This window comes from Cimex lectularius, unplaced genomic scaffold (assembly GCF_000648675.2).
Source record: "Cimex lectularius strain Harlan isolate CLEC.00 unplaced genomic scaffold, Clec_2.1 scaffold17, whole genome shotgun sequence".
Classification (NCBI taxonomy): Eukaryota; Metazoa; Arthropoda; class Insecta; order Hemiptera; family Cimicidae; genus Cimex; species Cimex lectularius.
In genome coordinates, this window is record NW_019392640.1 from 2,128,217 (window position 1) to 2,144,102 (window position 15,886).

At 39.8% G+C, this 15,886-nt stretch overlaps 1 protein-coding gene across 1 annotated transcript; it reads right to left on the bottom strand.

The window, feature by feature from the left end:
* Window positions 1-7,645: 7,645 nt before the first annotated feature.
* On the bottom strand, window positions 7,646-12,568 carry LOC106672269 (probable maltase). The gene is made up of 10 exons (XM_014403559.2): window positions 12,479-12,568; window positions 11,299-11,461; window positions 11,060-11,242; window positions 10,788-10,951; window positions 10,606-10,731; window positions 10,299-10,534; window positions 10,038-10,242; window positions 9,527-9,975; window positions 8,038-8,181; window positions 7,646-7,977 (listed from the first exon to the last, which is right to left on the bottom strand). The coding sequence occupies exons 2-10, from the start codon at window positions 11,459-11,461 to the stop codon at window positions 7,902-7,904; spliced, it is 1,746 nt and encodes a 581-aa protein (XP_014259045.1). The 5' UTR covers window positions 12,479-12,568; the 3' UTR covers window positions 7,646-7,901.
* Window positions 12,569-15,886: the final 3,318 nt, after the last annotated feature.

Sequence of the window (15,886 nt, forward strand, 5' to 3'; positions counted from 1 at the left end):
TACTGACAAATTAAATCTTTTCGAGCAGAAGGGACTCGTGTTTGTCATTCGTTCATTTCGATCCGGATCGGGAGATTTCTTTTTAAAGACAAGCCTTACATCGGGTGCTATGAAATTTACATTTTTATGTATTTGTTTCTCTTGAAGAGGCGAAACAAATGACTAAGTACAATATTGTAATATTTAATTGAATAAATAATTGTATATTTATCTGTTTAATTTCCTCTTTTCCCTTTGGTTTCTTCTTTAAACTGTTGTTAAACATTTCATATTTTCAATTTGGACATGTTTCTCCTTCATCATTCTTTGTTATGTTTTAGTTATTATGTCATGGTTTTGAAATTGAATTCCTTCTTATAAGACCAAGCCAAGGTTGTGAAATTAAAAATATGCGCCAGAGATTATAGTGGCAGCTAAGGGCAATGTGCAGAAAGCCCTCGCAGAAATCACGTCATACGTGGAAAAATGGACAACCCCCGTAAATGCGTCTAAATGCGAACCAAACAATTTTTCCCTGTTTTCCCCAGGATCAGAGTTGATCATCAATATCCAAACCATCCCATGGAACGATAAAAAAAGCCGTTATCAAATATCTTGGCATCTGTTTGGATAGACTTACCTGGGACAAATACATAAAGAAAAAAGTAGCAGAAGCTTGCAAAAGCAAGCTGAAAGCAAAATTCTGCACATTGATATTCCAGGCAACAAACCACTATTTTATATGGGAGTGAGGTATGGAAAGCTGCAGCAATCACGAAAATAAATAGTCCAAGCACTGCAAAAAAAAAAAAAAAAAGCTCAGAAGGGCGGTAGATGCTCCATGGTACGTGAGAAACCCAAATTCAAAAAGTTTCATGCTAATCTAGGACATGTAAACGGTGCCATTTACTACAACCTGGGACAAAAGGTGACGGACAGGCTCAAACCCTGTTTGCTTAAAGATATTCTCGAGTTGTGAGTGTTGTGAATTCATTCTAGTCAAAAAGTTAAAATCGTGAAGTTGATTGTGATAACGTTTCTGTGAGATATCTATTTATTTATTATTTTACGTACAACTTGAAGAAACTATGTAATTGGTTGAACTTGTTAATTTCTTCTAATAATAATAAAAAATATAATATGTACAATTTATATTTTTTAAAAAAATTACTTTGCTTGTAAAATGTAGAAAAGATAGTTGCAACTAAAACTCTCAATTCAATGATTCGATTAGTGTGAAATTTTGTCCACACCCAGCCCTCTTTTGCCATGACTGTCTCGCTCTCCATACTTCACAAACCTTGGACATCTCTCCTCTTTTACACAAGTTTTCTTCTCATTTAAGTCCAGTAGACAAGTTTTATTTTAATTTCCTAATAAGTAGTGAAAACTTGGTGATCCCTCAATCAAGGAGTGTTTCAGAAAACGCTGCAAGAGTCTGCGGAGACGTTCCACAGGGCCTTGGACATATTTTTAGGTCACACTGCATAAAAAATGAGTTCATCAGGGATTTTGCCATCATCTTGGTGGACGATGAAGGCTGTCGTGGGATTTCTTCCTATGGTATATGAGGTGATGAAGAGTAGTTCGTGGTCTGTAATTTTTGGTCTTCGTTATCTTGCCATTTTGCAGATACACTGAAGGTGGCAAAAGCTGAAACACATCTGACAGACAACCCAGCGAGGCTAAGCAGGCCAAAATAATTCTTCTTAAAGTCTACAAGGTGTTAAACCTGAAGTTTGGTCATTTGTAATTATTTCGGTGATTTGATTGATTTTCACTTCTTGCGGCTTTGGAGGCAAAAACGAAAAGTCTCTGACAGACCAAACTAATCGAAAATGATTTCATGAGATCGCAGAGACAAATGATTGGTCAGAACTGTAAATGGGGTGAGGAAGACAAGGAAATTTAACAGTTGATATGGTAAATTGAAAAAATGCGTCTCGTAGACCAAAATGATAGGAAACAACCTCAAGAGGAATCATAATTTTCTTAATATTGAGATTTCTCCATGTTGTCCGTGGGCTAATGAACATGAAATTAGGCCAATCATTTTTCTATGTCCGACATCTTTTGTTATTTTATCGATAGTAGGGTTTATTTGTTTTGTCTTACCCTGCTTATACCTGATTTGGAGATTGCAAGAAACTAAAAAAAATCTTTAAACTACCAAAACAAGGAGAGGCATACAAAATGATAGCAAAAAGTTGAAATATTATTAAAATGTTTTTGTTGCCATATCCTCCCTCCCTTTGCTTATTACATTTTCACAATTTAAAATTTAAAGTATAAAAAAAAGGCAGTGTAACATAAAATCAGGTGCTCATGTTTCTTTCAGCATTTTTAAGGACACAGAAATTGTTTCCGGTTTAAGCCAGACCAAAATGATCGGAACAACCAATTTTCAGATTCATCACCCCGCAGTCAATTTCAAGTAGAAATTAAAATATTCTGCAGATGGTTGCTGCGGTTGAACTGTAGTGATCATTTTGGAAATACAGTGAAGTTGGTGAAATAACAAAACGCCAGGTAAAATGAAACACTGTGTCTGACATACTAAAATACTCGGTGACGACCTCAATATTAGGAAAGGAATCAGTTTCTTCAATATTATGAGATTTGTTCATGTTGTGTGCAAGCCGATGAACTTGAAATTAGGTTGGTTGGACATTTTATCATATTGGAGGATATTTGTTTGTCATGCCTCACCTTGCTTTTATCTGACCAACAATGGGAGATGGTGAGAAGCTGAAACACATCCAGACCAGAATGTTCGATTCTGACCAAATTTCAGATTTGTCAACCCTTGGACAACTTGAAATCTCACAATATTGTGAAAATTAAGATTCCTCTTACCCTTACGTTTTAGTGGTCAATTGACTAAGTTATTTCTTTCAATTAATTATTCTTTCTGTGTAAGGTCTTGGTTGTGGTAAAAAAACAGGCAGTGTCACAAGGGGGATTCGAACCCACGACCTTTGGCTAAATACGCCACTGCTCTACCACTTGAGCTATCGTGACTTCGATCCTCTTGGACACCAACTTTCCATCTGATACATAATTATGTTTGTAATCACCTCCTGCCTGCAATCTTTCAAATTTACTGAACGTCACTTTCTTTCTCCTCAATTCCACCTCAAAATCAAACTCTTCCCTGCCGCCGTGTCATTTTCGTCGATCGTCCTAGTCATGGTAAAGGGCTGCACACCCTTATTTATGTTGTGCATGTTGCGGGGGAGGGCGTGATTTAATTTGTGGCCTTGATGCCGCACGCACGCTTTATTGCTTTTCCGTCGTCACCCTCTTCTATTCATACAGCGGCCCGAGACGATTTTCATTGTCGTGAGGCCATAAGTCAAAAGACGCCGGAGTCGCAAATTTCATTAACGACACAGCGAGACAGGGCGCACCCGCTTGCCGCCAGTGAATTAGACGTTTAAAGAGATTGTTAGGGTGTGATCAAGTTGTGTAGTTGCAAGCATGTCGCAGTTCCGTTTTTCGATTTAAGATTTGGCTACTGTAGCAGTTTGAGAAACAGACTCCTACGAAGAAAAGGAAGAAAAAGTGGATCCTTATTTTATAACTACAAAAAACACATTTTCAGTTGTACTCCTACAGCAGATTCAAACTACAACTTCATAGCAGTTGACGTTTGAGGTTATGGAAAAAACAGCGATGGGGTATACTATCCAACTCAAAACGGAAATATGAATAAACCGTTGATAGTGTCCTTCCAGGGACTTCATTGCTATCACCGTTCGTTATAGTAGAGGATGAAGCTTTTCCTTTGAAGATGTATTTAATATACCCTACCTTCAAGGCCAGATCGATGATATTTCTCTAAAAACTCTTTAACCAACGTCTGACCCTAGCTCGACGTTATGTTGAGAACATTTGGTATACTTGGTCAAAAGTTCAGGATTTATAACAGGAGACTTCAAGCTTATCCTACCCCTGTTGATTACATAATTTATGCTTCTTGCATCCTCTACAATTTCATAAAAAACATGACAGTTTCAATTCTCTTTTGAATGACGTTCCAACCGAAATTCCACGAGCTTTTGACAACCGACATTTTCGAGGGGGAAACGCCGCGTCAGGCTTTTGCTGTTAGAGAAACATTTAAAAACTTTTTCATGTCCTCTGAAGATTACTTCGAGTCGTTCCAATGAATGAAATTTTTCCTATTTGAAGTTTTTACATTCTACTAATATAATTATTTGCAGATCTTGAGATGCGGTCGGGTGTGACGTAGATGTAGAAAAACATTTTCTTTGTCGTTCCAACGTTTCGATCTTTATTGAGATCATCTTCAGAGCTCAAAGTGTTTGTTTTCCGTGTAGATGTGCCATTCTTGTCTGTCGTGTTGAGAGTGCCCAGTGTGTTGAGAATCAATCACGATCTCCAAATAATCATTGGCTAACGGTCACTAAATACCACACATAAACATAATTGTTTAAACATATATAACACTATTGTAATTATGCTAGTACTACTTGCAAAAATGAAATAAATGAATACATAAAAATGAAAGTTTTATCTTCCCTGTAATTCTGCTTCTTTTGATTGACATCTTGAACTTCGGATATATGTATTTTGGATGGGATAAATCATATACAATTTTCTTTCTCACAAGCTCAATCAGATTTGCGTCATCCATTTGTATTTATCGACAAGAACAAGACACCACAACCACAAATCAATAAAAACAACAGAACACTGACGAGTACTGAGCGACAACCTCAGCCGAATCGTTGGCGAAGACAACTGAGTGGGAATATTCCGGAAGATCTTCGTCTTTGTATAAACAATTCCATTAAAAAGCAAGAAAGTTAAGTTTTAAACGACTCGTTACGAGCTCGGCTCGTTCTCTTCACGTTCCCTTTAGGTGCCTGTTTAAAATCAACCTTAAAAAATTCTTAACCCATTGCTAAAATCTAACATTTGATATGCTTTGCCAGTTCTGTATTAGTTTGGTTAGAATAGTGTACGTTTTGTAATATTGCTTCGAGTCTACATCTGAAGACATGCCTAGTCGGTTTTCTTACTTCTGCAAGTTTGTGTTGTCACGATCACATTGTCCATACTTTTTTAGTATGGATCGGATTTAATTGTGTCCCGGCCTCAGGGCTGATTCATGGCCGGTTATCGAGGAAATCAAATATTTATTAAGTTGTACACGGGGTGTGAATCACCCGCGGAGGGGCTGCAGTCGTACAAACCCCCAGGATCATTAAAAGACTCGTTAAACGGGCGAGAGGGCTTCGTATAATGGCAGTGGCCGCCTCCCGGCCGCAATGTAACTAGAGTTTTGCATGCTGACAATAACGAAATCAACCCATAAGAAAAAAGATTTTAAATCCAAAACGGAACCAAAAAAGTCCTAATTAGCTACGGTCAGAATCTCACCAATTTCGGAGTTATTCCACTTTTTCTGAATTTTTAAAATTTCACGACCTTACTTCAAATAAACAATGATAACTCCAAAACCAAAAGGTTTTGGACAAATCCGTTCATACCATTGAAAACTACGTTAAATTTTCAATATCATGTGATCAATACTAAACTTGTAAACATTGATGAAATAAGAGTTTTAGTAGCCAGAACTTTGAAAAAAAAAAATTTTTTTTTTCAATTGTTTTCAATTAATCTTTGTGTAAGGTATTGGTTGAGATAAAAAAGCTAGTCTCACGACCCACGGCCTTCGGCTAAATACGCCGCTGCTCTACCACTTGTGCTATCGTGACTTCGATCCTCTTGGACACCAACTTTCCATCTGATACATAATTATGTTTGTAATCACCTCCTGCCTGCAATCTTTCAAATTTACTGAACGTCACTTTCTTTCTCCTCAATTCCACCTCAAAATCAAACTCTTCCCTGCCGCCGTGTCATTTTCGTCGATCGTTCTAGTCATGGTAATGCTTACCTATCTAAGGACAGGTCTAAAGGTTGTCATTCATTGGTCGAGGTAAGGTGGTTATTCAAAATCAGAGGGGACCTCCTTTATCTCAATGGTGCACCTTTTCGGGCTAGAGAAAATCTAATCTGCTCATTATGCAATGACCAGGTTAAAGAAGACATAGTGCATTTTATTGCAAAATGCACTATCCAATCGGAGATTCGGCTTCTGCATCTAAATTTTGCTAAATTGAATGTGACACAGGTTATTGACTTACTGCTTAATGATTACAAAAATTTAATCAAATATGCTCGCCACTCCTGGCACTAACGCCAAGAGTTAATATTAGAAATTAAATTCACTAATTTCGTGGTCCGCTTGACCAATTAATACATTACAATTAATTAAGGTTTTCAGTTGAGATGAAAAAAAGTCAATGGTACGAGGCGGACTCGAACTCACGATCCTCGGCTAGATACGCCGCTGCTCTACCACTTGAACTATCTTGACCTCGATCCACTCGGACACTAACTTCCCATCTCAACCCCACCTTTTGAATTTTCCCTCCTTTTTGCCATTTTTCAATGTTGAAAAACTTACTATGGTGATTCTAAACTACCATTTCCAAACCTAGGGACCAGCAAATTTCAAAAAACGTACTCCATTTAATATTCTTTTTAATGGACTAATTGCTTTTTAATTACTTTTTGCAAAGATGAAGAAATTGATGAAGGAAAGGAAAAAACCGTGGTTGAAGGATTGATGAGGTGGAAGGATTAATAAATAATAAAAGGGGGCGTCGGTGGCCGCAACGGTTTAGGCGTTGAAACGGCGCTCATCACTGTAAGGTAAAGGTCCCGGGTTCGAATCCAGCGGCCCTGCACTCGAACCCGACATACTTACAAATGGGCTTTTTATATGACACTGGTGTTACGAACCCTTATAAAAAAAATAATAATAATAAATAAAAACTTAAGGAAATTTTGTATGAATGAACTAAAAACGTTTTTAAACCTAAAACCATTTTATTCCGGGAATAATAATACAAATATCATTTAATCAAAGTTACAGTCGTGTTGGCAAATAAGTAAATAATTGCACTATTTCGGTTTCGAACCCAAATTAAAAAAAGCCTAATAAATTCATTCAGTTTTCTTAAGTTTTTCATTCTTTTTTTTTTTTAATCTTTCCACCTTTCCAATCTTTACCAATCCGTCAACCACGGTTTTTTCCTTTCGTTCATCAATTTCTTCAACTTTGAAAAAAGTAATTAAAAAAGCAATTACACCACTAAAAATGATATTAAATGAAGTACGTTTTCCGAATTTTGCTGGTCTCGGTTTGAAAATAGTAGTTTAGAATCAGCATAGTACGTTTTTCAACTTTGAAAAAAAAAATATTTTACGAAGTTCTCGCTACTAAAACATTTATTTCACGAATGCTTACAAGTTTAGTATTGATCACAGCTTATTGGAAATTTAACGTAGTTTTCAATTGAATCAACGGATTTGTCCAAAACATTTTAGTTTTGGATTGATCATTGTTTATTTGAAGTAAGGTCGTGAAATCTTCAAAAATCAGAAAAAGGGGAATAACTCCGAAACTGTTGAGATTCGGAATTAGGACTTTTTGGTTCCATAATTTACTGTAAAAGTATGTCACAGGAGAAGCCGAACACTGTACAAACTTAAAATGTGTTTAGTGTAATTTTGGTTGTAGGAGTATAAGAAGGATGAGCTAAGCTAGCTAATCATGAATCTGTAGTTTTTCGGGACAACATCTGGTTTTATTCTTTAGAGACATTGATTACTAAAAAAAGTTTTGTAAATTAACAAAATCGAAAACTTTTGTTTTAAGTGGCCTTCCGCTGTGATGCTCTGTCCAGAAAACTGTTTTGTTACATACACTATGTTATTTTACTTTTAAATAAGTAAGTAGATTCTTGATTAAAAAAGGAGAGGATGAAAACAACCTCTCTACAATAGTAAAGTCTGATTGTATTTGTGCTTGTGCTGAGGGATCAGTCGAGTGTGGATGTTGACAGGACTATGCCTGAAACGGGCACCAGGAGCAGGGGGTCGACTGGAAGGATTTCTCTGAAAAAAACAAGGATCAAATTAAAAACCCAAATCCGGGAGATAAAAATCGTTGATTACCTCGGATAACTAGGCGAGTTGGCGCTGGAAGCGTAGACGTACAGTTTGTTCGGAAGTGTTGGACGGTACTTCCTCAGGTCGACCGACACCGGGTACCTGCCGAAGTTGACGACCGTCAGTACGGTGGGGTGGTCGATGAAAGACCTGGAAAACGAGTAAGAAAAAAGTCCAACGAGGAAAAAACTGTTGCAATTGATTGATTAATTTTAAATAAATAAATCGTTTAAAAAAAGAACCTTGAGATAACTTGCCGAGTAAGCCGCTTTTGAGATATGAAAAGATAACAAAATAATCCGATTTTTTAAATTATTATAGCTCGAATCTTTCACTATGACTCATTTAATAGATATGTGGCAAAAAATTGTCTTTGACGACATTTTGACTGACAAGCATTATTCGTACTTTCCCGTCTAGTGTCCCAAAACAGCAGACTTCGTGGCAAAGGTCTAGGCATCTATCGTTGGACTCACTTGCCCCGACTCGTAAAAAAAAGAATTACAAATCCATCCAACAAACCTCTGATAGAACCCTGTGGATAGCCACAAGAAAAACACTAAAACGCCACATTCCATTGTCTCTTCTCGGTGGAGACGATGGGTCGTGGGCGATGTTCTATCTGGACAAACATTTTCGCTCAAACCTGGTCGACGGTCTGTTTATAACGACAAAACTAGAAAGAAAAAGAAAAGATATCCAAAAAGTCTGGTAAAGCACTTGGCTCATCGCAAGAATTTGATCTTCTTTCCAAAAAAAGGGTGACTTCGGAGTTTTGTGCCACCACGAAAAATATTTATTTTTTTTTGCATTTTCGATGTGTTTCGACCTTTCACCATGATGAGTGGTGGGTTAATTAGAACTAAGCTTATTACCAATACACCACTGATGATGGTAGTGCGTTTGACAGCCCAATACAGTTAGGATAGTCACAGACCTCAAGCAGAATCTGTAGTCACCATTTATGCCCCCCAGACGGCCAATTAGTCTGCAGTGCACAGAATGAACCTTGTTGCTGTCACTGACTGGGTCGATTTCGCATTTCTTTTCTTCAAATCTTACTAAAAGGTTCTTGAATCGCTTGTCCAGAGAGTGACTAAAATGGTCTAATTGTTTGGATCCTAGCTACAAAAGGGTTCGGGACATATCGGCAGATTCTTTTCTCCTAAGGGTTGTTTTCCCTCTAGTATTGCATTTCCTCGAACATAGTAGAAAGTGACTGTATACCTGACCTTTTCAGTTCGGTTTTGCAGTATCATTTTCTAGCCGGTGAGATTATGTGCTTTGATGATTGCTTGGCTCACTGGGTTTGGTCTGTCAGACGTAATTTCGCCATCTTCAGAGGTGGATTAGTATTCCTACTTTTTACTAGGTGCTAACACAACCCTTGATGATGGTGTGATGACGTAAAGTGTCTGAATGCTCAAGACAGTAAGAGGACAGTCGCAGATGATTGCTTCATGTCGAAAGGTGGATTCGAAATACAATTCGTTACCTTGTGATGATTAGAACTTCCACGGTGGTCGCGTTGTATACATCGATTGCGAATTCGCCTTTTGAGAAAGTGTTCAGCTTTCTCATCTTGACGAGCGATTTGAAGAGTTTGAGATGCGATTTGACCGCCTCCTGCTGTTCCTGGACGTCCGTTAAGGTTGTCATCGGGATCCAGGGTTTGCCACAGGAAAAGCCGCCGTTTTCCGTTTTGTTCCAAGGCATCGGCCCTCTTTCCGGGTCCCGTGTCTTTCTATAGAACTGGTCCGGTTGGGCGAGGAGGCCCTGCAGGTCCTGGGCTTCGTCCCGTCTAACGAAGCTGTCTTCGAGGGCGAGCTCGTCGCCGTAGTAGTTGACGAAAGTCCCAGGCGTGCTCATTAGAGCGATGTTTATTATGTCTGTGTGCTCAGGAGAAAACCGGCTGCTGAGGCGGTTGTGGTCGTGGTTACCCATCTGGGAAAGAGATTCAGATATAAGCAAACCTGGATAAGATCATCCCTGGGATTTATACGTACAACCCAGTTGGGCCAATACTCCACGAGCGGAAACAAATAAAACCAGGTTTCCACCATGTTCTTCCAGTGCACGCCTACGTGATCCGCCTTCATGGTCATTAGGGGGAAAAAATTGAAGGGGAAATGAGCAACCTGCTTGTCTTTCGTACCGTAGTATTTCTTCAATGTCAATGCGTCTTTCGTGTAGCTTTCCGTGATCATCAGCCTGAAAATTTGGTAGAGAGTTAATGATGCGCCCATCTATGGAAATTAATTTATTACCTTTCGACTCCGTCCTTTTTATAGTATTCGTCCAAGATGCGCCTGAAATCGGCTAAAATGTCGAAATTTTTGTCCTGGTCCGCGGTGTAGACGTGCTTCAAGGAGCTGTAATCTGTGACCGGCACTCCGGGTGCAATCGGCGGTTCGTCCCTAAACGCCTGGTCCTCCCAAAGAGCGAATGCCGAGTCAACAACGAATCCATCTACGCCCCGTTGGAGCCAAAACCTGAGGACATCCTTCAAACAAATAAATACAGGTTATATCGTCGCAGGTAAATGTCGTGCTAATCCTTCAAAAAAGGCCCTACCTCCATTTTCCCCATAACTTCGGGGTTGCTGTAGTTGAGGTCGGGCTGCTGCGGAAGAAACTGATGCAGGTAAAACTGGTTTCGTTCCTTGTTGTAAGTCCAGGCGGAACCGTTTATCACCGACATCTACAATACCTTCGATTAGGGTTTCTATTCAAAATGTACCAACAAAAAAACAATACCCAGTTGTTGGGTGGCATTGCTTCGTTTGAGAAGAGCCCTGTCGGACCTGGGTCACGCCATACATAGAAATTCGTGTACGGCTCCTCTCGTTTGACCGATTTTTTGAACCATTCATGCTCTACGCTAGAGTGGTTCGGAACGAAATCAAGGATTATACGCATACCTGTAAAAAAAAACAAAAAAACTATAAGTTTCGTTTTAAATTTTTTTATGGATTCGTCTGTCACAGATTTGGTTTTATCGAAGGGCCTAGGGTCGGAACTCGTCTTACTGAGATTGTGGCATTTTTCTACCAGCAGTTTGAAGTCGTTCATGGTGCCGAAGTCCGGGTCGACGCCTTCGTAATCCGAGACGTCATATCCACCGTCGGCTTTCGACTCGGACGGGTAGAACGAGTTGAGCCATACCGCATCCACTCCTAGGTCTTTCAGGTACGGCAGTCTCGCTATCACTCCTGGGGAAAACGTTAGTTTAACATGACAACGTCTCTCGGGGGTATTTTCTTTTTACCTTTCAAGTCTCCCGTCCCGTTACCGGTTGTGCTTTGAAAGGACTTCGGGTAGACTTGGTATATGACGGAGTTCTTCCACCAGTGCGGGTCCTTCGCGTGTACTCCGCTCATGAGGGCTATCAGTCCGGCGGTGAATATAACAACTCGACATTTTAAATCCATCTGGAAAATCAATATTTAGTCTGTGCTGGAAAAGCACTCAAGCTTCGTCTTTCGACGCAGTGTGTATGCATTAACTTGTTCTACTTCAGAAATACCGATTTTACGTTATAGCTAGAAGGCGTTAAGCTAGGGAGAAATGTCTCATATTTAGAACAATCAAATCATTAAATCCAAATTTAAAAAAAATCTTTGACAAAAATATAGCTGATCTAATCTTTAGACTTAAGCCTTTTATTACAGAATCAGACAAACTGATATCAGTAGTAAAGAATGCCTTTTATCAGATGTAGTAAAGATTAACCAACGGAAACTGCTCAGTTGAAGAAAACAGAAAAGCGTCATTGATGTAGTACTCGATTTGGGAGTAAATAGCCCCGACCAAGCACATAAGAACTTTTGTGTACTAAACCCAAGGTAACGCACCTCCTGGGAATATAGTACTGAGGGATTCTGTTTGGCATAACTAACCTTTTCAGTTTGGTTTTGCAATCCCGTATTTCGAGCTGATTAGATTTCAGTACTCTGACGGCTGCTAGTAACGCTGGGTTGACGTCTTTGTATTGGTATTGTCTGTTCAGGTTAAATGAGACTTCGACTAGATAAGTAGACTATGTAGCTCATGGGGTGTGAAATTTAAATTTAAAACCCACCTTAGACCACCCATAGAAATCAGAGAACATAGCAGAGAGTGAATCTGTTCTGCATACCCAACCTTTTTAGTTTTACCTTGCCATCCAGTATCATTGTCGCGCCGATTAGAATATAAAAAAGATGTCTGCTTGGTTGATAGCTATGTTTTTTGTATTACCAGTTCTGGTTAAGTTGACTAGATCTCTCAATGTGTGGTCTTCGATAGAGAGATCATAAGCCCATGGTTTTTTTTAACATTCGAGTAATTCCTTAACATTAAACGCTAATGAGTGAGATCGGCAAGTGGAAATATTTCCGATCTGCATTGCTCAATTGTGGAAAACAGAAAAGTGACCTTGGCATCGAAACAGAGACTTGAGTACTTACGTTTTAACTGAAGCGGTCCCGATCGTTGACTGGCGGCCGGATTGTTTTTTCCTTCAAGTTTCGAGTATCGATTTCATGAACGGTGGGACAAAGTTATCTCCTTGGACAAACAAAGGCCATCATAATCTTATCGATGATTTGTGTCTCAATCGCAAATACTGAAATTAGAAATCGCCTACGAACAAAGGTTATTTGAAAATGGGCGTTTCCTCCGAGTGAAATATCAATGAGCGAAATGTCAAAAATCAAACAGGCGAGGAGTCAAAAAACAAAGATGTTCTCCTAGACACTTAGATCTTTTCTTAAAAGGTCAACTCATCAGATTGTGAAGCAAATGCTGAGTCCTCTTCCATTATTAAGTAGGATGGTATGTTATGCTAAACAGCATCCTGTTCTGTTCTTATAGTACACCAGTGAGTCCTAATTCAACGAAAAATTTGACTGTTTGACCCGGTTCTACAGGTTCGATTTCTTTCATGGTTGTTTTGACCCTGAAACCTTTTCTTCTACGTGTGTGCCACCACCGATAGTCGATGTGTTGGGTATTGCTCTGCCTTTTTGTCCTGACTCCAGTCATGTGCTGGTTGCCGATCTTCTTCAGATTTACTCAACAGTTCGAACCCTGTTAAAACTGACAGTCACCCCCTGATTCTCATTCGCTCATTCTGTAATGCTTCTTAGATCGCTCATATGGAGTGATTGAAATGGTCTCTTGGATTGGCTCCTTTAACAAGTCTCCTTTTCTTCTAAGGATCTATACAGTAACTTCTTCAAGGGGATTTTAGCCGAATTCAGTGCTCTGATGGCTCGCTCGCTTCAACTAGGTAGATACAACATACCTACAGGCTTTGAGTACTCAATTTGAGGAAAATATTCCAATCTGAGCACGTACGCGCTTATTTCATCAGGACAATGTAAAGCCCCTCAAGAGAACACTCCCCGATGACTGCTTGGTTCGCTGGATTAATAGGTACGCCCATGTTTTAGTATTCTCTGTTCAGATTAAGCCGGGTAGATGCCCGGACTTTGACTAGTTACGCACTTGGTATCTGAGTATTCGACCAACTATTTCTGGCATGTACGGCTTTCTTGTTCCTTGGACCCTAGGTTAGTAGTAACGTAAAACACCTCGACTCAAGTTTGAACGTCAATCATCATAATCAATGTCGCCTCCTCGTGCAGAAGCATCCGCCAGTGTTCTCTATCATTGTCTGGATTATGGTTAGGAGAGATGAACCACTTAAGATGGTCCATCTCTCCTAATACACTATCTCATGCCCTAGTCTCTTTTCCCGTCCGGGTCCGTTCGTTTGAACATTTTTATCTCGAAATGCCTCACTATGCGTAAGCTTAATCATTTAAAAACCTTTGGCAGATTTGTTAAGGTGCTTAAGTTTACGGTTTGTCCTCCCTCTCCAGACATTTTTCTCAAGGTCTTTTATAAGATCAACAACTTTTTGGTAAAATGTAAAAAGTAAGTAAAAAGTAAATGTACTAATATACTGATTAATCAAGCAGTTCGATATTTCAGTTACTATGGTGAAAGTTTCTGATGGTAAAAGAAAAGAAATTTGAGAGATTTCCTCATGGGATTAGATTAGATTATATATGAGCCGGCCTCTTTAGGACCAGCATTGGTCTATTAAGCATCTCCATTTTTAATCTAGAGCTCCTCGTTAAGTGAGGCTTTTTACCAGCCCCAAAGCTTTTTTAAGGGCTCCCGTGTGCATCAAGGGTTTCGCTTTCCCAGGATTAGGAATCTCAGACATAGACCTTCGCGCCAACAGAGGAGTTCCGCTGATTCTTCCTCTTCCTGGCACTATCTGCACAGGGTTGTTTCTGCCACTCCGAGTCCATACATATGCCTCCGGAGTCTGCAGTGTCCAGTTAGCAGTCCTTCTATTATTCTAATTCTAGCACGTCCAAGATTTTGTAGTTGTGCCGTTAGTTTGTGCGATAGTCCTTTGATAAACTTTATCGCATGACTATCCCAGGCTAAATTCTCATTAAACGGAGGACTTATTTTTAATCCATTATCAAATAGATCCGCGTTTTTGGCAATTTTGTAAGCCACAAAAGGGGGGTTAATGGAACTTTCCTTGGTCAATTCATCGACCTCTTCTTTGACCCCCTAGCTTATGTGTTCTGTACTCAGACATGGGTAATTTTGTTATATTCCAGAAGGTCTAATCTAATCTAATGTGCTCTGGGGATGATAAACATCTAGTTTGGTCTTTTCCGATCATTATGGTCCGTCTAGTCTCGGTATTTCGGTCTACCTTGTCTGGGCATTTCGCCACCTTCGGTGGTGAGTTTGAGTAAATGGAAGTAATGGAAAGAGTGGCATCACCCTGTTTATATCCTTGACTAAACATTGAAAAGGCGGAGGTAGAAGCATGATCAAAAGCAGCAAAAATACAAACTGGCCGAAATAGCGATGAAAGGTAGACAATGATCGTAGCAAATGATACTGCTGGAAAGAAATTTAAGCTGATGTGAGTTGGTCCGCATAATCTCGCGCTTTTCCAGCGTTTTTTCTTCGTGTCAGCCGGTTCGAGGGAAAGAACTGTCGTCGAGAGACCGAAAGCTAGTAAAATCTAGAATTATGAGCCCTTTTTTGGAGTGGCTGGGAGGAAGGAAAAGGCCATCGGTGGCCCCTCGCAATCTGGAAATATTGTTCAACACGCTCTGCCCTCCACTCGACACGCCCACCCCTGATTTATCGCCCCCGCCGGATATTTCGATTAATTTCCTCTCGGATCTTGAAAAAAAAAAAAGTGAGCGCGTGCCGTCGAGAACCTCCGGCCTTTTTCGAGACGAATGGGCGAATTTGAGGGCATCCGTGACGCATCCCTCGGGAACCGCTTCCTCCGCGGTTTCGATCAGACCTCTTTTGAAAATATCGGTCTATCGTTCATTACAGAGACGTCTAATGGCTTCAAAGGTGACTAATGATTTTACAGGGTTAAAACCGTGAGAAACGCTGTTAGTGCCGATTAAAAGGTGTAAAAATTTCTACCGGCCTGTGATAAATGATGCGCAAAGTGTTCGGGGCCTCTTTTTCTACCCTTGAAAATATTCCATGAATGCAGGGGTGCCCTGTCTAAAAAACACCCTGAAAATGTACTGATTTGTTTTTCAACACACACCAAATTAAAGCATCACTGGCAAAGAACATTTTCATTTTCATTCAGGCTGCTTTCGAAAATCTTGTCTTTCCACTCTTCAGAATAGCTGAACTGATATTGAGAGAGAGAAAGAGAGATATAGATAGATAGATAGATAGAGAGAGGGAGATAGAGAGAGAGAGTGAGAGAGAGAGGGAGAGAGAGTGAGTGAGAGAGAGGGAGAGAGAGAGAGGGAGAGTGAGAGAGAGAGGGAGAGAGAGTGAGTGAGAGAGAGAGAGAG